General features: G+C 42.0%; 1 protein-coding gene and 1 non-coding gene across 2 annotated transcripts in view; one reads left to right on the top strand and one right to left on the bottom strand.

Annotated features, from left to right (window-relative positions):
• The window catches only part of GARNL3 (GTPase activating Rap/RanGAP domain like 3), a 129,614-nt gene that overhangs the window by 38,272 nt on the left and 70,167 nt on the right, over positions 1 to 21,175 (top strand). The window contains exons 3-4 of the mRNA XM_068552556.1: positions 7,729 to 7,803; positions 20,201 to 20,300. Coding sequence (XP_068408657.1) covers positions 7,729 to 7,803; positions 20,201 to 20,300 — 175 coding nt within the window. The remainder of the gene's footprint in view (positions 1 to 7,728; positions 7,804 to 20,200; positions 20,301 to 21,175) is intronic.
• Positions 1,272 to 1,378, bottom strand: LOC137771107 (U6 spliceosomal RNA). Its single transcript, XR_011075321.1, has one exon. It is a non-coding gene; the product is annotated as a U6 spliceosomal RNA (small nuclear RNA).

Below are 21,175 nucleotides of genomic sequence, written 5' to 3'. Positions count from 1 at the left end.
ACCTAAGACATTGAACACTGTTTAGTGTTAAATGAATCAGTTACACTTTGGCTGAAATTAGAAAGCCTCTACTCCAGATATTAAATTACGTGAATTTCCACCGTTTTTAGTGTATTTAACTAACTGAAGGTGTTTCAGCCTGAGAAACTGAATTGATCTTGGTCACCCAGAGTTGCATCAAGGTCCAGCATGTCACGGTCCTGTCCAGCGGAACTTTCCGTGACTGTGGAAATCTGTCATTTGCTCTGTCCAGGGTAGCCATCACCTGTGGCTACTGAACACTTAAAATACGGACAGTGCAGCAGAGGAACTGAGTGTTTTTTATTTTATCTCAATTAATTTAAAATTAGATTTAAATGGGGCTAGTGGCTCCAGTATTGACCAATGCAGGAACTCTAAAGGAATCCCTCACAGGACCAGGCAGATCCTAACCAAGTGATGATTTGATTTGCTTTTTCCCTTTTCTCTCTTGGGCGCAGTCCTCCCCAGTACCGATCCTTTGGTGTATGACCAGGTTAGAAACGTTAGACAAAATAAAATAACGTAAAAATCATGTCTTTTTTTCTTAGCATTACTCACGTTAAATATATGTTAATTCCCTTTCCCTGAACTTCTGCACCAAAACAAACTCAAAAGAATTCTGCTATTTGTAGCTTCTGTAGGGAAACTCTCCCCTGCGTTCCCGGTGAGTGAGGGTGTGGCTGGCAGGTGGAAATGGGGCCCTTCCCCTCCTTGAAGACCCTCTGAGCCAGGACTGCCTCTGTGGGGTGGTGTTCTGACAACCTCTCCAGTTCTACAGTTATTGGTGTATTCAGGTTTCTTCCCCGCCTTAAAAGAATCTTCATTATGTATATTTTCCTAGAAAATTTCCATTTCACTGAAGTTTTTGGTAATAGTCGCATAGTCTCACATGGTATTCTCTCACACTTTAAAAAATCTCTTTTCTTCTTAGCAATTATATTTTCTTTATTATCACTCTGTGTATTTGTGTTTGTCTTTGATTTTTATTTATTTCTTTATTTTATTGAAATATAGTTGATTTACATTATTGTGTTAGTTTCAGGTGTACAGCAAAGTGATTCAGTTATATATATGTGTATATATACACATTTATGTATATACAGGTATATATATAATTTTTCAGATTCTTTTTCATTATAGGTTATTACAAGATATTGAATATAGTTCCCTGTGCTATACAGTAAGTCCTTGTTGTTTATTTATTTTATACATAGTAGTGTGTATCTGTTAATCCCAAACTCCTAATTTATAAAAATACGGAATGCTTCACAAATTTGCATGTCATCCTTGCTCAGGGACCATGCTAATCTTCTCTGAATCGTTCTAATTTTGGTATACATGCTGCCGAAGCGAGCACTCTTTGCTTTTTAGAATCAGACTTGCTGGCCATCTCTTGGATGTGTTTATCAATTCTACTGCCTTTCTAAATCTGTAATTTCTGCTCTGATCTTTTATTGATTCCTCCCCCCTGCTTTCCTTGGGTGTATTTCATTGTTCTTTTTGTACCTTCTAGCAGTTAATGCTTTAGTTCATTGTTTTTATTCTTTCTTATTTAATGATGAAATCATTTAAGTATCTGAATTTTCCTGTAAATACAGCATCTATTGCATTATCTGTTTTGATAGGTACTGTTCTCGTTGATGTCTGGATAGTGTCCAATTTTAGTTTTCCTACTTGACCCAAGAGTTTTTTCAGATGTATATTTTAAAATTTCCCACTTTTTTATCCTTTTGACACTAACTTCTCATTCAGTTGCACTATACTAAAAAAATCATCTGTATAGTTTCTGTTTTGCAGAATTTATTCATGCTTGCTTTTATCCAATATTTGATCAGCTTTTAAAACTTGAATAGATTTTCTTTAAAGGTATGTATTCTCTGTTTGTACCTTGATAAATTCAGTATATGTCTATTAAATCATGCTTATTAATTTTATTATTTGATTTCTCTGTAATTCCTTACTATTTCTTGCCTTGACCTATCAGAGAGAAATATACTAAAATCCCCCATTATAATTATAATTTTAGAAACTCCATCTATTTATAAGAGTTTTGTTTTATAATGAGTGTCTATAATTATTATATTTTGGGAGTGAGTAGCTCTATCTATCCATGTACCATAACTTTTTTTTTTTTTTTAATTTATTTATTTTATTTATGGCTGTGTTGGGTCTTCGTTTCTGTGCGAGGGCTTTCTCTAGTTGTGGCAAGCGGGGGCCACTCTTCATCGCGGGGCGTGGGCCTCTCACTATCACGGCCTCTCTTGTTGCGGAGCACAGGCTCCAGACGCGCAGGCTCCGTAATTGTGGCTCACGGGCCCAGTTGCTCCGTGGCATGTGAGATCCTCCCAGACCAGGGCTCGAACCCGTGTCCCCTGCACTGGCAGGCAGACTCTCAACCACTGTGCCACCAGGGAAGCCCCATAACTTTTTTAATGATATTTTTTTCCTAAGTTCTGCCCTCTGATTTTATTATTCCCTCACCATTTTCTCCCCAACTTACCATGAATATTTTTTACTTTGCCTTTCTTTTTCAGGATTATCTTATTGTATTTGCTGTATTGTTTTATTTTATTATCTCTTGCAGCTAGTTGGATTTCATTTGTATTTCCAATCCTCGAGTCTTTCTTCCTTTAATAGAGGAGTGTAGCCCATTGATATTTATTGTAATGTCTGTGCTGTTCTCTCCAATGACCTCTAGGAGGTGTTCCAGACTCCCCGTTATCCACTTCCTCATTTCACCCCTCTCCCTCACTCCATCCTTTAGGAGTGCAGATCTGGACTGATCAGATTAAAAAATATCTTACTGGTCACTGAACTCCTGGGTAGGCAGACCACTTGCAAAGGTCAGAGCACATGTGGGAATGTCCTTTTTGGACATTTCTCCTGAAGAATAACAAAGGGCCAGGTATACTCCTGTGTGAGGAGACTGCCTGACTCCCTCCTCTCTGCTGGCTTTAGAGGGGTGAGATCTCAGATTGCCTTGCTCTCTACTTTGTTTCTAAACCTTTCGGGCTGGTCTGCAGTAAATAAAGGCATTCTCTAGTTGTGGTCTAGCTCATTAGTAGGGGACCTTACCAGAGGGTAGTTGGTCTATGGAATGATTTGGTTGGCCTTGGGTTCTCTGCCCAAAGACCATCTTAACAACACCCCAGTCCATTATTCCTTGTATTTTTCTCTCAGGTATGTTCTCTGTGTTTTTGATAATCATTTTCCTGTATTTATCTCAAACTGATATTCTAATCTACTCTTTTGGGGTATTTTCTTCTCAGTAACTAATTTTGAATTCACTATGGTCACTGTGAAATGTGGTCTACATTTCAAAATTCAGAAACCATGCTTTTACATCAGAAAGCTGATCACAGATTGTTCCATATTCATAGATCAAGTATCCTCCCGAATTATTACAATTAGTGATGGCCTAAAATTTCCTTGTGCTTTTTGTAGTAAATTATATTTCCTAGAACATTTGCTCATATACCTCAAGTCAGTTTCCACATTTTAAATTATGGACTTGTCATAGGTTTCATGATTTTTTTCTTTGTTCTTCCTTGTAGGGTATGTTATAGGGTATATAGTTGGCTTAGAACATCAAAATGCAGTTAAAAACAAGTGTATTTCTCTGTCACATCCAGCCAAGCATTTTAAGTTGTTGGGTGGCTGTGCCCCACACATTCAGGCTTGGGACGAACCCACTGTCTTCAGTATGGACTTCGAGGTCTCTCTGGTCATTGAGGTTTAACCAGTGGAGGGAAAGAGCACGTGCGGGGGCACCTCCCCTCTCTAAAGGGCTGGGATCCCTGAATGCCACTGGGACTTTGACCCACCTGCAAGTGGGGAGATGAAGTCAAATGGCCACCTTGAGGGGACTGTGGTCTAGCCATGTGTCCGGCTACAATTCCATTACGGTGGAAGATGGTGAGAATGGATTTTGGCGGCAACCAGAACTCTGTACCACGTGGAAAGAGTCGGAGGAGAGGGCTTCTTGGTTGTGCAGTACTGGACATTTAGATGAGTTCTAGTAGACATTGTGTCATTCCTGAGTCAAATCTCCTTCCAACAAAGGGAGGAGTTTATAGATTTTTAATAGTTTTAATTGGCCAGATCAAAGGCTTATGAGGAATAGTAGAAAGAAAACTACTGATAGAAACAGCTTCTCTGCTGTGTTAAAAGGATATTTTTTTCCTGGAGTGTTATTTTTTTCAACCCCTCGTTCACTGGAGCACTGTCCCCTTTCACGTCAGGTGGTGTACCAGTCCTCATCAGCACCAGCCTCCACGACACCCTCTGGTTTACTTAACCAGCTGCCCGAGCCAGCTGGGGGTTGGGGGTGCGGGGCAGGGGAGCTCTGGGGCTGCCATTCCACTTGCCAGCGAGAGTCACTTCCCCAGTGTGACTGGTAGGTCGCCTTCCCACCTACTGCCCGAACACCCACCCTCACCTCAGACAGGCCCTGCCAGCATGAGCTCAGCAGTGTTAGTTTGACCTCAGCTGGACTAAGTTACTACTCAGGCTGCCTTTCCCTTGCAAATGGTGATTCAAGTGATTTGGTCTGTCCTTCACCTTGATCTTTCTTTCATCATAGACCTGGTAGAATCCCTTTGAAATTTCTTGGGTGAGTAATGAACCTTCTTGGTTTCTGGGGCTAGAGTAGATCTTACCCCCAGTCTTATATCCCTTTGGTCATTTCCACAGGGATTTGGCATTCATCTGTTCATGGATTTCTTGTGTAATAGATATTTAGTGAGTATCAATACTGTGTCAGGCAATGAGCATAGCTCTGGGGATGCAGTGGTGAGAAAACCATAGTCTTCCTGGAGCTTCTCAGTGGGAGTGGAGGGGGTGCATGAGGAGAGACAGGCATGAATCAGGTGATGGCACAAAGGAATGGCAATCAGAACCCTGAGGACCTCTCTGAGACTTGCAATGGGAGCCTTTCCCAGGCAGTGAGGTCAAGGAAGGTGTCTGAGCAACGGGGGCTGTGGTGAAATTGAATGATAAGGAGTTCACGAGGGGAAGCGGGGAGAGGAAGCCCTTCCAGGTGAGGGGGTCCCGTGCGTGCACATCCTCTGGTGGGAAGGGGGGGGATGCCAGGATAGAGATGGGATCGTGGGACAATCAGATTCGCAGTTGCCAAAATCCGCTGCGCTTTCATGTGAGGAGTGGTTTGGAGAGAAGCGATGGTGGGTGGATGCACAGGCCAGTTAGGAGATGGTTGCAGTCACCCAGGGGAGAGATGACAGTGACCTGATGGAGATGGTGGTGGTGGCGATGGTGACGGTGATAGAGTTAAACATGTTAGACTAAGGCAGGAGTTCAGGGTCTTCACGGATTTTGTGATTATAGTTCAGAGGGAGCTAAATTCTTTCTAACCATCAAATCATTAAACATGTCCTTCCTTTCTTCTTCTTGAACCTTTCAATCAAGATAAGCGATAAGCTTCTTGTTCTAATCTCAGCAAAGGAAAAGGGCATCATAGCCTGTGCCTAGCAGTGTCTGGAATATAGTCCACCACTATTTATACTTGTTATGTGAATGAATGACTGAATCAGTGAATGACGGTCAGGTCTTCTCCCAAGCCTTTGAGTCCTGGATGAGACTGGCTATAGTGAGGACTATATCTACCAACCTCTAATACAGGGATGTGTGTGTCACCCTCTCTCTTTATACCCCCATGGCAGACATTAGTAATTGATTGCGGCTCCTGGCAACAATGTGTGACAGTACACATGGAGTATTACCAACCAGGGAAACCCTTCTCAGTCTTGGTGTCCAGAGGTAGATCTGATACCGTGTGACCCAAAGCGCCCACCATACTCTGCCATGTGGCTCAAAGTCCCCAAGCAAACAGACACTCATGCAGGACATTCCCAGGGCTTAGAGGTCACCTCGCAGGAGCTGAGAGCAAAGGTCAGACCTCTCTTTGGGCAAATTAAATTCTTTTCTACGTAGCCTCTATTGCCCATCTTCAGTCTATCAACAGTGTAATGATCTGATGATATAAAAGCTAAACATATACATAAAACTCTTCTTCGTAATTTTTTTTAGAAATTATTTTGCAGGATATAGGTTAGGTATACATATGAGTTAGGACCTTATCATGGACATTCCATGGAGGAGGGTTAAGTAGGGTACTGGTCAGATGAGGATAACAGGCTTCTGGAATCTGACTGCCTGTGTTCACATCCCAGGCCTACCACTGACTTAGATGTAACCTTGCCTAGTTATTTTAACCTTTCTCTGCCTCAGTTTCCTCATTCATAGATGAGAATAATGATAATACCTACTTTGTGTTGTTTTTATGAGAATTAAATGAGATAATACATGTTAAGGCCAGAGGAGTACATGGCACGTAGAAGCTCTCAATAAATATTAGATACTATTATTTTTGTATTTATCACGGGAAAAGTTTATCAATCTTTTTCAAACAACTTTCCTTGGGAAAAGTTGTAGAGTTTTTCCCTGAAATTTTTCCATTTATTTTCACACTTTCATATCTCTGAAAGACGAGTAAAAATATGAGATAATCATTCTTAAGAAATTGTGTATCATTTTACTGGGTAAGACTTGAGAAGTGCCCCTCTGGGCAAGTGTGTTCTAATGGGATTTCTGGGATATGGAAATCGTTGGCAGATCTTTGCTGCAAATTTGTGGGCAGATTTAAAAGGTTAAAAAAAGACATGTCAGGGCTTCCCTGGTGGCGCAGTGGTTGAGAGTCCGCCTGCCAATGCAGGGGACACGGGTTCGAGCCCTGGTCTGGGAAGATCCCACATGCCGCGGAGCAACTGGGCCCGTGAGCCACAACTACTGAGCCTGCGCGTCTGGAGCCTGTGCTCCGCAACAAGAGAGGCCGCGATGGTGAGAGGCCCGCGCACTGCGATGAAGAGTGGCCCCCACTCGCCGCAACTGGAGAAAGCCCTCACACAGAAACGAAGACCCAACACGGCCAAAAATAAAAATAATAAATAAATAATAAATAAAAAATTAAAAAAAAAAAAAAGACATGTCATTTTCCTAAGTTGTTCCTAAGTTGCTACTGAGAAATCTAGAAGATTTAGGAGAAAGTAAGTTAAATCTTGAGTCAGTGATTTTAGGACTGATGCACCAAGCACTGATTTCTTTTTAACTCATCTCTTTTTAGCACCGAGCTCCTTGAATGGAGACTGCCTATTTGCAAGCATCGCATTGCTGGAGCTAAAATACAGTCTGCCAGCCTTGGAAGGGACTAATTGGCCTTTTGGAAACTGTTTGAAACTGAATGAAGCACAAGAGCTTTCTGTGATGTTAGTAGAGGCTTGAGTTTCTGCCAGCCATTAATTGTTTTTTAGGCTTTCCTGTGAAGGCAGCTGAACTTGAGACTTGGCTTTCGGTTTTGCCGTCTGTGAGCTACGCTTGTCCGCGTGTGACGTGTGTTAAGGTTGTAGGGCGCATCACCTCGAAGCTTCAGTATTGGAATATGTTCAGATTTAGATTTGATGCTCTTGTTTTCCACTCTTATGGGTTAGGTGTTCCTCACTCTTCAGCTTCCTAAAGGCTGGGGCCCACCTGTACGAGGGCGTGGCTGGTAGAGCTTCCAAGAGACTGTTAGCTCTAGGCTGGGCCCTCCAGCTCTCGCTGGATTTGACTTACTCATAGGCAGATACAGACAGATGGAAGGGGCATTGCAAATGGTGACCCAGCTTCCTAACTGAGTGCTCTTTTGTCCCCCAGCTTATTTCTAGTGATGCCGATGGAGCCATCCAAAGGGCCGGAAGGTTCAGAGTGGAAAACGGCTCTTCAGATGAGGTAAGGAAGTCTGTATCATCACCAAGCACATAATCATGGTGCCTGTGATACAGCCGTGAGCAGCTTGTGATCCTCTTTTCCACAGAAGACCTGCCTAAATGGAGCCCAGGAAGGGGTCAGTAGGGCTCTTCAGAGTTTTGCTTGAAGCAAACAGGAAGGGAAAGTGCCATCATTCTTTGTATGGAAGGTGCTATTAATAGAGTGACGCGTACCCTTTGAAAGATCTGTAATAAAGCCAGGTAGACACATGAAGGCGGTCTGCCAGCAATGGGACCAAAGACAAATTCACAGCCACAGCTCCCTTTGTGAATGGCCCCTGGAACCCTAGCTCTTACCCTCTGCCAGGCTTGTAGGCTTGGAACTGCCATGTGAGCAATGTCAGGGTCCAGGAGAGAGATGCAAAAAATTACTGTGATTATAAAATGTCGTCTTTATTCAGAGAAGACACCAAGAAAGGAGGCCATTCCTGTCTGCCACTGCTTGGGCCCAAGCCCTCTTTCTGGGCTCTGCTGGTCATCCTCGCCATAGGCCACAGGGACTCGCCTTGCTGGCCTTTCTTTGTTAAAACTTCCACTGCCCGCTCCATCCCTTGGAGTCTACCCCCAGAACTGCTGAGTGCTATCTAAGCCCCCCAGTTTTTTCTTCTTTGCTGCTTCTCTGAGAGGCAGCCCATTGCAGTGCTTCAGCACCCCCAGCTTTGGCATCAGGCAAGCCTGGGTTCAAGTTCCAGCTCCCCCACCTCCTAGTTGTGTGACCCTAGGCAACTAATCAGCCTTTCTGAAGCCCGGATTCTTCATCTGTAAGGAGGAAACGGTCTTGGGATTATCGAGAGGATTCAGTGAGCTAAGCTTGTAAAGCTATTAGCGCTCTGCCCAGTGTATAGTGAGAGTTCAGTGAGTGAGAGCTGTAATAGTAATAATGGTTGTTGTTGTTCCCATAAGTGGTGCTGTATGGCCAGCCTTGCCCTCCTGACCACTTCCTTAATCACGTTCTTGGTGATGGGCTATGGATTTAACTTGAAAGCCACAGCATTCAGGAAGTTGTTGCTCATCTTCACCTTTGCCTTAACTTAGCAAAGCCCTTTACCCAGACGTGGTACCCTCACCATTGCTGTGAGGCAAAGAGGGCAGTCCCACCTTGGGCTGGACCCCTGAATAGGTGCCCACATACTTCTTATCCAGAATGATGTCAACTGACCTGCATAGAAGAAAGAACTCCCAGGGAAATTTGCTTCTGAAGCTTTGAAACAGCCCTCCCCAAATGTCCTGCTCCTGAGACAAGACAGTCTTATCCTCACAGACTCAAGCAGCCAAGGGTGTCCCAGGAGCTAAGCCAGGAGCAGAAGCGTCGAGTCCTCATTCTCCAGTGCTCAGAAGGCTAGCAGCCGCCAGGCCGAGTATCTACTTTGAGCACCTAAGTACCAGAGATACCAGAGGTTGCTGTACCTCAGCACATCTTTCTGCTACCAAAATTTTACAGAACTTCAGCCCAGCCCGAAATGAACAAACTGCACTGGCTTTCCCCGCCCCACATAAGCACAACTCTGGCCTCTGCCAAGACCAGCGTCTAGAGGAAATCCACAACTCCCCAGAAAAACGTAAATGGAGCCTTCATGCAGTCCTAGGATCACCACGCACTTTGGTTATCAAACACTCCTGCCTGGCCCTGTCACCTGGCCATGCCACATGCCAGAGGACAAGGTCAGGGACTGGAAATCACCTATGGCGGATCATGGGCCACAGTGGCTCCAGAGTCAGGCTGCTGGGGTTCAAATCATGGCCCCACAACTCACCAACAGTGTGGCCATGGGCGGTTCACTTAACACCTTTGGAACCATTTGGTGGAGTTACTGATTTAACAAACCCTTGTGGTCTGGTGCATTCAAAACACAGTCCTGTCTCAGATTGCTTCTGTGGGCTCAAATACTGTTTTAAATTTTGTTCCACCAAAGCCACCGAGCATGAGTGCTCCATTGGAGCACCTTGGCTGGATTTTATATCCATGGTCTTCAGTTAAAAGCACTGGCCAGTGCTAGCGCCCAGCCTGGTGAAAGACTGTGGAGGAACGTGAGACTCAGAGGGAAAAAAACCTGGCTTGCTCTGAGTTTGTTAAAGCAGTTAGTGCATTAGAAGGCTCAACACGCTGCTTGAAGTTTTTCAAACCCATGAACAAATTGCAAAGCAATTTCATTACTGAGTTATTTTTCCTTTTATCGTTGCATCGATACAGTATGGACACTAGACCCTTATCAGATATATGATTTGCCAAAATTTTCTCCCATTCCTTAGGTTGTGTTCTCACTTTCTTGATTGTGTCCCTTGAAGCATAAAAGTTTCTTAATTTGCTAGTATCTAGCTCATCTATTTTGTCTTCTGTTGCTTGTGCTTCTCCTATCGTATCTAAGAAACCATTGCCTAATCCAGGGTTGCTTGGTCACTTTTTAGAGTTTACTCTTCCCTTTGGATAATGTCAAATTTGTCTTTTATTTCTTTAAATATAGTCAATATAATGGTTTTATTATCTGTGACTGATAATTCCAATATGTGAGGGTTTTTGTGGCCCTCTGTCTGTTAGATTTTTCTCCTGGCATATTCCCATGGTGTACTGCGCTCCTCTGTGTGCTTGGCTGCCTGATTGTGTGCTGTTTGTTGTTCTTGAAGATGATTTTTTAGGAATAATATAAGGCTTAGGATGCATTGCCTTTTGGTACAGAGTGTGATCCTGTGATTTATTATAAGAAATATATATTTGGTCTTCGTACCTCTTCCTGGCACAGAGCTCCTAAAACCCTTGGAATTTTCTAAGTAATGAGAGTGATCATGGTGTCTTTTGTTATGTTAATAAGTGACTTCTGGAAAGCCCCTAAGTTTCCTAAGGATGGGAGCTGGTCACCAGAGGAACCAATCACGTGATTAGAGGGTTAGCACTTCAGTCCAACCCCAGCCTCCTGGGAGGGGAGAGGGGCTGGAGAGTTGAGTTCAATTCCCAACGGCCAATGATTTAATCAGTCCTGCCTATGGGATGCAGCCTCCATAAGAACTTGAGAGGGCAGCGTTTAGAGAGCTTCCAGATGGGTGAACACCTGGAGATTCCAGAAGAGTGGCCGGCTCGGAGAGCATGGGCACTCCACACCCCCTCCCACGTCCACATACCTTGCCCCATGCATCTCTTCCATCTGGCTGTTCCTGAGTTATATCCTTTTATAATAAACTAGTAATCTAAGTAGTCAAGTGTTTCTCTGAGGTCTGTGCTCTAGCAAATTACTCAAACCCAAGGAGAGGGTCATGGGAACCTTCAGTCTATAGCCAGTTGATCAGAAGCACAAGTGACCACCAGGATTTGCAGTTTGCATCGGAAGTTGCAGACGTCAGAAGCGGTCTTGTAGGACTGAGCCCTTAACCTGTGGGATCCGACACTGTCTCCAGGTAGACAGTGTCAGAATTGAGTTGAATTACAGGACACCCAGCTGGTGTCGGAGAATTGCTTGGTGGTGTGGGGGGAAACCACATATTGGAATTGGTGTCAGAATCAGAGGGAGGGTTTGCATTTGCTTTTGCCAGACACCTTTAAACTAAAGTCCCAGCTTGAAACTTTTTAAACCCTTTAAGCCAAGATACAGGATGGAGCTGCAAATTTACATGAAGGCTGGCTTGTGGTCATAGCACCTCAGAGACACTCCTCCACTCAGCACTGTGGCAGGCTTCCTTGGAGTCTTTGGGGTAGAGGTGATCTCTTCCGATTCACTCTTTTCTTGAACGTGTAACCCTTTGGGGTCCCAGCTTAATGTGGGGTGGGTCTCCTATAGACTTACCTACTTCAGTGGATCCTGGGGGTTTGATTCTTTGCCCTCTTGCCTCTTGAGGTCACCAAAACCCAAGAGTAATTTTACCAGGATCGATAGATATCTTCAAGCTAAAGAGAAGTTCCATGCTCCGCTTACCTCTCCGGGTTCCCACTTGCCTTTTTTTTGACTGGTAATTCCTTACTATCTTGTAAGCTCTCCAGTGCTTTTAAGGAGATGACTTTAATATTTGTCTAATGCTTTTAGTTTCTTCAGTGGGAGGTTTGGTCGAATAACCTAGCTCACCATTACCAAAAACATAAGTTATATCAGGAGCGCTATTCATATAATACATCAAGTCATTCATTCAACCCACACGCAGGATCACTTCTCGATGCCAGACAGGCTGAGTGCTGGTGATGGGGGAATGAATAAGACTGCTGACTGCTAAGGTCCCTACCCCCGTGGGCTCACAGACAGGCAGGAGAGCGGTCAGTAAATAACACAGATACATAGGATGATTGCAAATTTTGCTAACTCCTGTGGAGAAAACACATAGGGGGCGTGTCATAAGGACGTCACGGTGAGGCCCAGGCTCGGAGCAGTGCTTCTCAGACTGTGTGTGGTAAAGGGCCTGCTTTTTTATTTCCACTCTGTTGCAGGACTCTCTGTGGTCCTACTACGTATGACCGGTTTGCAGCACCCCCTCATACAACTCACCACCAAATTCAGTAACACCCGGATTGGTCTGGGTTCTGTTTAAGGAAGCTAATCCCCTAAGACTTGCTCTCCACTGCTGTCTACTTCATCACAGACTGTTGGCGGATCAGCACCCATCTGTGGACCACACCTTCCTGCCGTAGAGTTCATCTAGGCCCATCCTCCACCCAAGGCATGAACCCCTGCAACAACTTTGCCAACAGTTAGCTCATCTGTCCCTGCCTGAATATATCTCCAGTGATGGGAAACTTGATCCCCCCCTTGATAGGTTTCTTCCTCTGGACACCAAGCAGTTCCATCACCAACTAGGTCTCCCACAATTCAGTTCAATTCTGACCGTAACTACCTGGAGCTAGCGCCAGGCTCCACTGGTTTCAGGCTCAGTTCCACACACTGCCCTCACTTCAGATACCGGTGGCAAGTATCAGGTCCCCAGGGTACCCACACATCCGTCTAACTTGGCTACAAAGTCAGGGGTTCCCATAGCCCCCCTCCTCGGGTTCAGTAATTCACTGAAATGACTCACAGAACTCAGGAAAGCACTTTACTTACCATACCCATTTATTACAAAGGATACAATTTGGGAACAGCCAAATGGAAGAGATGCAGAGGGCAAGGGATGGGGGATGGGGGCACAGAGCTCCCCTGCCCTCTTTGGGTGCACCACCCTCACCCTCCCAGCACCTTGATATAGTCACCAACCCAGAAGCTCACATGGGTATGGTTGATTAATTCCTTCAATCTCCAGCCCCTCTCCCCTCCCGAAAGGTTGCAAGGTGGGGCTGAAAGTGCCAAGCTTCTAATCAAGTTTGGTCTTTCTAGCTACCGGCCCCATCCTGAAGCTAGCTAGGGGCCCACCAAGAGTTGCCTCATTGGAGCAAAAGATGCTCCTGTCACCCTTATGTCTCAGGAAATGCCAAGGGTTCTAGGAGTTCTGTGCCAGGAGCCAGAGACAAAGCCGAAATATAAATTTCCCATTATACCACAACCCTAAAGTTACTTCCGTTTTTCGGCATCTCTCATTGCTAGAAAGTTCTTTTTACTGAACAGAATTCATCTGTCTATATTTTCCACTCAGAGTTTCTATTTATGGTTTCTGGAGCCCAGAGTGTAAGGCTGAGCCTTCTTCAGCGTGATAGGCCTTCAAGCATTCCAAGACATCTGCTGTTTTTCTCCTAAGACATGGACTCAGTTCCACTTGTCATCACACTCCCTGCTGCTCCTTGGACACATGAGGTGGTTACTGGACCTTTTAGGTGGAAGTGCTCGGAAATGAGCACCTGGCTCCAGGTGCGCCTCACGGCCACAGAGTGAGGCCGGCTCATCCCCTTCCTTGCTGTGCACACGTTCCTCTTTTCACGAAGCCCGAGGACTCATTGCGAACTTACAATATGCCACCCCCAGCTCCAGTCTTTTTCACATGTGCTGTTATTTAGCTGTGAGGCAACATCATGGTATAGTGGAGACAATTTTGGAGACAAGCAAACCTGGGTTCAGACCTCAGCTCTACCACTTACCAGTTTATGACTCAATGTCAGGGAACCTCAATCTCCTACTGGGTAAAAAAGAGAATTCCTACTTTATAGCACCTGGCCTTCTCCACCCTTTACTTGTACAATTTGTATTTGTACAAACACAAATTTGTACATTTAGATGTAGGATTTTGCATTGTCCACACTGAATTTAATCTCATTAGTGTGTCCTGTAATTGCTAATTGTCAAGAGTTTTTTTTGACATCTTGATTCTGTCACCTGTCCTATCAGCTAACCCAGTGAGAATCTTTATATTACCTTCAGATGTGCTTATCCTGCCATCTGTGTGCTCATTCAGATTATTAATTAAAATGACTGTGACCCTCGGGTAGATCCCTGGAAACCTCCCTTACAGCTCACTTGTATGTATCAATTAGTATATGGTGGAGCAGAGGGGACAATCTTTCAGCTTTTTATAGATCTCTTCCTTAGCATGGGGAGGATTCTCTTACACTCTGTTGGGGGACATGTAAATGAGTACAGTCTTTGGGGAAGGCAATTAGCAATCATTAAAAATGTGTGTACCATTTGGCCAGCAGTTCTACTACTGGGATGTGTATTGTAGCATTATTTTAAAATAAAAAAATAAAAAATAGAAACACTTGGAAATAACATCAGTTTCCATCAGTAGAGGAATGATTTTGAAAATTATGATTTAGACACTGGAATGCTTAGTAGCCGTTAGAAAGAATGAGGTACAGGTAAATGTAATAATACCATAGAAAAACATTTACCATACAGTTCTAGACATAAAAGCAAGTTCCAGAATGATTCGTATGATATCATCCCATTTCCTTAAAAACAACAAAAAAGATAAACTTGCTTGTCAATATTCAAGAAAATTTCCAAAAGGATACCTAAGAATTTAATAGTAATTGCTTCTGGAGTGGAAATGGGAGGTCAGGAAAGAAGTTAGAGGACCTTAACTTTCTACCCTTTTATGTTTACATAGTTTACACATCTATACTCAACTGAAGTGTTTAATTTTTTTAAAAAACTATGTAGTTGTTAAAAGGAACAAGGTAGATCTGTATGTACTAACAGAAATATTTCTAAGCTTTCTTTTTTTAGTGAAAAAATAAGTTTCAGTGTAATACCTATAATACTATCCCATTTATGAAAACAGATTATGTGTGTATATATACATATGTATGTAAATATATGTATATGTATGTGAATGTGTATATGTATGTGTAGACACATTTTTGTAAATGCGTAAAAAGACCTGGGACTATCCAAACCAATCTGGTAACATGGTTATTATATGGCAAGGAAGTAGATTAGGACATGGGGGTTAGGGGGAAAAAAAGCATTTTAATTTTTGTATGATTTAACTTTTTTCAACCAGCTTATATTTATATTTGCAATTCAAAATTTAAAAAATTTTTTTAAATCCATCTTCTTTATTGTCAGTGTTCTTTCAGCAATTTAACCTAGAAAGTGAAGGAAAGTCAGTTTAAAAGCATTCATTCATTAATTAAACTCACTCTGGAAGAGACTGTGAAAAATCACAGGCATTATATAAAACTATGGATCTCATTTGTAGCCTGAGTGCTTGTGTTGTGTGGACTCTCTGCTTAAAGTCAAATATTAGAGAACATTCAGATAAAATGGGGGTGTTATACATGGATTTTGATTAAATTCTCTTCACAATATCCTGGCCATATACAGTCTTCATCCTTCACATCCCGCAAGTATAAATGTGGTTAAACAAAACAAAACAAGGAAAGCAACAAGGAGCTTCTGTGGGCTTTGGAATTTGATGCAGAAATGATTCAGGATTTCTCAGTCTCAAGATTCATTCAACCCTGTGGGCATGTTCAAGCACATCTGCAGCATAGAAGAATTTGAGTTCATTACTGCATAATACCTTTTAGCAAATGATTATCTAAAAGGGATAAAATTAGTATGGGTGTTTGCAGTGTTAAACTTTGTCTGGAAAATGTGATCTTCAGAATATTTCCTCCTAACATTCTTGTTGATGTCAAGTAAATACTGTGTTCCTGTGTAACTGTCACCTTAAAATGCTATAGGAAGTTTCTGTATCTTTGAAATCCTCTATAAAATAGGCCATACTTAAAATAGTTAGGATCTATTGCAAAATTAAAAACACAATTGGGTACTACTACACCCACTCCAGAAATGCTAAAATTAAAAGGACTGCAACGCTAAGAGTTGGTCAGAGGATGTGGAGCAACCGGAACTCTTCCATGAATTGCTAATCGTGTAAAATTGGTGCATTCCTTTTGGGAGACTGTTGGCAGTATTTACTAAAACTGAACGTCTGCATCCTCTGGGTCCCAGGATGTACACCCAACAGAAATGGGTACTTATGTCCACCAAAAAACAGACACAGAAGTGTTCATTGTGGCTTTATTCCTAGTAACCAAAAACTGGAAACAATTCATATGTCCATCAACTGAAGAGTGAATACATAAATTTTGGAGTGCATACATGGTCCGCTACATGGCAGTGGGACAGAGTGAACTACTGCTTCACCAATAACGGGGATGAATGTCACAGACAGAACGTCAAAGAACAAAGAGCCTGACTCAAACGAATACACATGATGTGATTTGATTTCTATGAAGTTCAAGAGTAGGTAAAACTAATCCATGGTGATAGAAGTCGGGATAGTGGTTACCTGTGTGATTGAGTGTTGACTGGGAAAATGCATGAACGAGCCTTCGGGGGTACTGAAAAGCTTTTCTGTCTTGATAAGGTGGTTACAAGGGTGTATACATATTTTTAAATCATTTCAGTGTACACTTAAGACTTGTGCCCTTTACTGTCTACTGCTACTACATATCATCAGGAATTGGAACTCATTTTCAGAGTCTTTCTTCTGGGGTCCTGAACAGAGGGATTTTATTTTTTCTCTTAGTCTCCATTTCTTTTGTCGGTTCCTGCGTGTATTCTTGTCTTGACACCTCATCATATGTGCTTTTAACAAGGGACAGGAAGTATCTTGATCTGTGAGACTCACAACTTTTCTGGTGTTGGGTTTTTTCCCCGTTAAGTATTCAGTGAAGATGAAAGTTAAATAGGTATCTTTTTGATCATTAAAAAAAGGACTCATAATTGACAGTTTGTACTCAATAGAGGTTTGGGACATGACACTGGCCAGAGTCCCTTCTCTCACTCCAAGACGCTGTGCTGCATCTTGCCCCTCCCTCTATTATTCATTCTGCTGGTCCAACATTCCGAGGGGAGTCGGCAGACTCAAGGGCTTCAGAAGGTCAGGAGTATGGGGGTCATTTTCTATGCCTTTGAACACCCTTCTCAGAATAATGTTTTTTTTAATGCTTTAAACAAAATACATAGAATTACAAAGGAAAACAGATGTATTGAAATAGTTATCAAAATGATTTTAAAAGCTAATTTATGATACTGTAATATACATGCTTTTTAATTAATACATTAAATAACAAATCTAGCAGCAGATCTCATAACTGTTGTAATTTTGAGCAGGGAAGGGTATAAACAGTATTTTGAGATATCTGCAATCACTATAATGGGTTCTGAAAGTATCTGATTTTTTTTTTTTTTTGGTGACATGGTTATCAGAGCTGTTCATTCTACTTTTTCTGTATACATTCATAATTGAATGAAATACTGAATTTTAGTTGGAAGCTAGGGAAAATAAAGATTTTTTTTCCCCCATCCAAGTTCATGCTCACTCTGGATTCTTTTAGAACCCTTGGTATAGAGCATTGATTCTCAAAGTTCAGTGTCCATCAGAAATCACCTGGGATGCTAAAGAAAGCTCTCTGAGCCATGCAAGTGTTGGAGGCTCGAGAGGCTTAAGTGTCCTGGTGACTTAAGAGTTTCCTCTCCAGGCTCTGCTGATGCTTTCCAGGATCCAGGGCCTTGGGACCATGACACCATCCACTGTGGGTCTGACTGTGTAAGGCCAGCTGCCTAGGCTGGACCCCACTGAGGTCTGGTCAGATGATGCCTGAGGCTGGCTGCTGGACCCTCAGGTAATGTCATAGCTGAGTGCTACATGGTGGCACAGTGGAAAGAGCTGTGGACCAGGAGTACTGCCTGAGGTTTATGGTTATAAAATGAATAGCTGTTGACCATGAATCAGCCAGAAATTCTACAAGGAACAAAATCCAATTATACGCTCTTCTTGAATCACACCAGAAGGTCAAAACTAAGAGGCAACATTTTGCACAGGTGATCAACATTAATATCACCAATGAGGAACAGATGGACATCTTGAAATATGATCCGCTGAGAAGGACATGCTCACTTATGTCATATTCCGACCAAGCACGCATAACCTGAATCTAATCATGCAGAAACATCAGACAAACCCCAAATGAGGAGTGCTTTATTTAAAAAAAAAGGTGGGGGGCATGCTGCATTCTTCAGAAATGTCAGTGTCATAAAAGACAAAGAAAACCTGTGGCATGTTCCAGATTAAAGGAGTCTAAAGAGACATGACAACTAAATGATCCTGTACTGAAGGGGGAAAATGTTTCAAGCAACATTGTTGAGTCAATTGACAAAATTGGAATACAGGTGGTAGATTAAATTATTGTATCAAAGCTAAATTTACAAAAGTTGATAAAGCTGTATTGTGGTTATATAAGAAGATACTCCTATTCTTGGGAAATACACATTGAAGTATTTAGGAATAAAGGGCTATTATTTATGCAATTTAGTCTTAAATAATTCGGGAAAAAGTGTGTGTGTGTGTGTGTAGAGGGATAGAGAGTAGTGAACAAGTGAATAATGGGATAAAATGTTAGCAGTAGGTGAATCTGGTAAAGGGCATACAGATGCTTTTTGCACTCTTCTTATTCTTGCAACTTTTATGTAATTTTAAAATCACTGCCAAATAAAAATTTATATATATGGGTGTGGGTATGGGGGGATATATATATATATATATCACTGATTTTTTTAAAGTCAAGAAAATTCAATAAAGGCACAATAATACTAAGAATTTTAACCTACTTTTTACCCCTTGATAGATTAAAAAGGCATAACATTAAATAAAAGACTCAGAAGATGATGTAATGGTTAAGATTTAAAAGAAGAAAAAAAACACTCTGACATTAGAACTGATTTGTTTTAGCTCCACTGCTTATTATTTCTGAAACCTTAGGCAACATACTTAAATTATCTAAGCATCAATTTCCTCATCTGAAAGTAAGGGGATAAAATCGACTCTATCTCATGAGTTGGTGGAGATACTATGGAGATAATTCATGTAAAGTGTGTGGCCTAATACTTGGCATTTAGAGCTCTTTCCGTGAACGTCATTATTTCCAGAGCAATGAGAAAGACAGAAAGCATCCTAATTCACTTTATAAAGTAATATAACCCTGAAAGCATGACAGAAATACATACTGAAAAGAAACCTATAGATTCATCTCACCAACAAATATGATGCATAAGTCATTTTTTAAAATCCAGCAGTACAGTATATCAACAGAACACCTATAAGGGTGTCTTCCAGAAATCTAAGAATCATTCAGTATAAGAAGAGCCAATGGTATAATTTATTACATGACTATGATTTTCCCCATTTAACCTATTCGCTAAATAGTTGCCAAAAAAAAAAAAGCTTTCAGTAAAATTCAATATTCATTTCTGAGAAAACCGCTTTATAAACTTGGAATTGAAGGGAACTTCTTCAACATGATAAAGAAACTGACCACAGTCATCCAGTAAATCACTAGAGCCATGTCAGAATGAGAAAAGAATGTTCCAGCAGTCTGTCTTACACACAGGGCACAATGTAGATGTCAATGGAGTTTCAAACTGTATATTCAGTATGATTCCATTTTGGTAAGAAAAGTACATATGTACATGTAGGGGAAAAATTTGAGGAAACCATATCAAATCATTAATAATGATTATATCTTTGGATAGAGGATTCGGATTATTCGTTATGTTTATCCATATTTTCCACATTAATTGAGTTACAGTAAATTTTTAAAATTCTACAAAGAATATGAACTCAGGATGCTGCCGAGATGTGTTCCAGGTGAAATGTGCCTGTTAACAGGGTAACAAACAGAAGGGCATGCCTCTGCGGGCACCAACTCCCAAATGTTGTGGAAGCTTCGGCCCAGAAAGGAGAAAAACTTTAAACTCGAGTACACTCAAGTTAGAAATCGCTTAACTCACTGGTTCACCTGGTGGTTTTTCCTACCCCCCAAGGACCTTCAGAACGTTTCTATGATGTGGACTTAGACCAGTGTCTTTTCTAATGAGAACATGTGGTTACAGCCCTGTTTGTACACTTTTAACAGTGACTTTTCTGGTTCTTTGGCATCTGGTTCATTACTACCTTGTTTACTTTCTAAATAAGCCTCTTAATGGCATAACTTTGTTCCATTACAGAATGCAACTGCTCTGCCAGGCACTTGGCGAAGGACAGACGTGCACTTAGAGAACCCAGAATACCACACCAGATGGTATTTCAAGTATTTTTTAGGACAAGGTAATTATGTCATTACAGTGGTTGGGAAGAAAGGATATTCAGAATGAAAATTAGTGTCGGTATAATTTCTGGTACCCTATATGTGTGAAAGTTATCAGTTTAGGAACACTGAGGTCAGGGCATTTCATTTCAAGGTCAGTTGTAAGCTTTGTAGATTTGTAAGCTTTGAAGATTCAGCCCTAGCAGGTTTTCCTCGGTTTTAAATTTGTTATTCATATTTTATTTTTTATCTTATATTTTTATCTTTAAATTTTTTATTTAGTTAGTTTTTGCCAGTTGTTTTTGTCCCTGGGGAGTTAAAGAGGATTAGATAGTATGAATGAGTGATTTGCGAGATGAGAAGAATTTGCAGGGCACAAAACAATTTTAGACTTAACAAGGCACGTACCCAGTCTATAGTGGGCCTTGAACAGTTAGTTCAAGGCAGTGAGGGGGAGAAACGATTCCCTGAGCTCCAGGGCCAATGCAGAGCAGAGAGGCATTACGCTGTAGGCTCTGGTGACCAGGATTTGTTTATCGCTTACGAAGTGCCAGGCAATGTGCTTTTGCAAAGGCAGCTGTGATCCCTGCCCTCGTGGAGACTGTAGACTGTTTGAATCCTGGTTCTGCCGTTATCAACATAGGACCTTAACACTAGTTACTCCCACTTCTCTGAGTCTTAATTCCTTATCTGTAAGGTGGGGGTATTACTAGTACATACCTAGGAGGTTTGAACAGAAGTGTCAGTGAGGCACACTAAGTCTGGTGCCTGGCACATACCAAGAGCTCTGTCATGAATAGTGATGTACACTTGAAGCGAAGGGCTCATGTGAACATATATGGAAAGGTGGGAAACAGGAGCGTGGTTAGCGACAGAAGGCAATGGGAATGGAAGA

This window comes from Eschrichtius robustus, chromosome 10 (assembly GCF_028021215.1).
Source record: "Eschrichtius robustus isolate mEscRob2 chromosome 10, mEscRob2.pri, whole genome shotgun sequence".
Taxonomy (NCBI): Eukaryota; Metazoa; Chordata; class Mammalia; order Artiodactyla; family Eschrichtiidae; genus Eschrichtius; species Eschrichtius robustus.
Note: the sequence above shows the minus strand (reverse complement) of the source record. Positions and strands in the feature narration are given on the sequence as shown.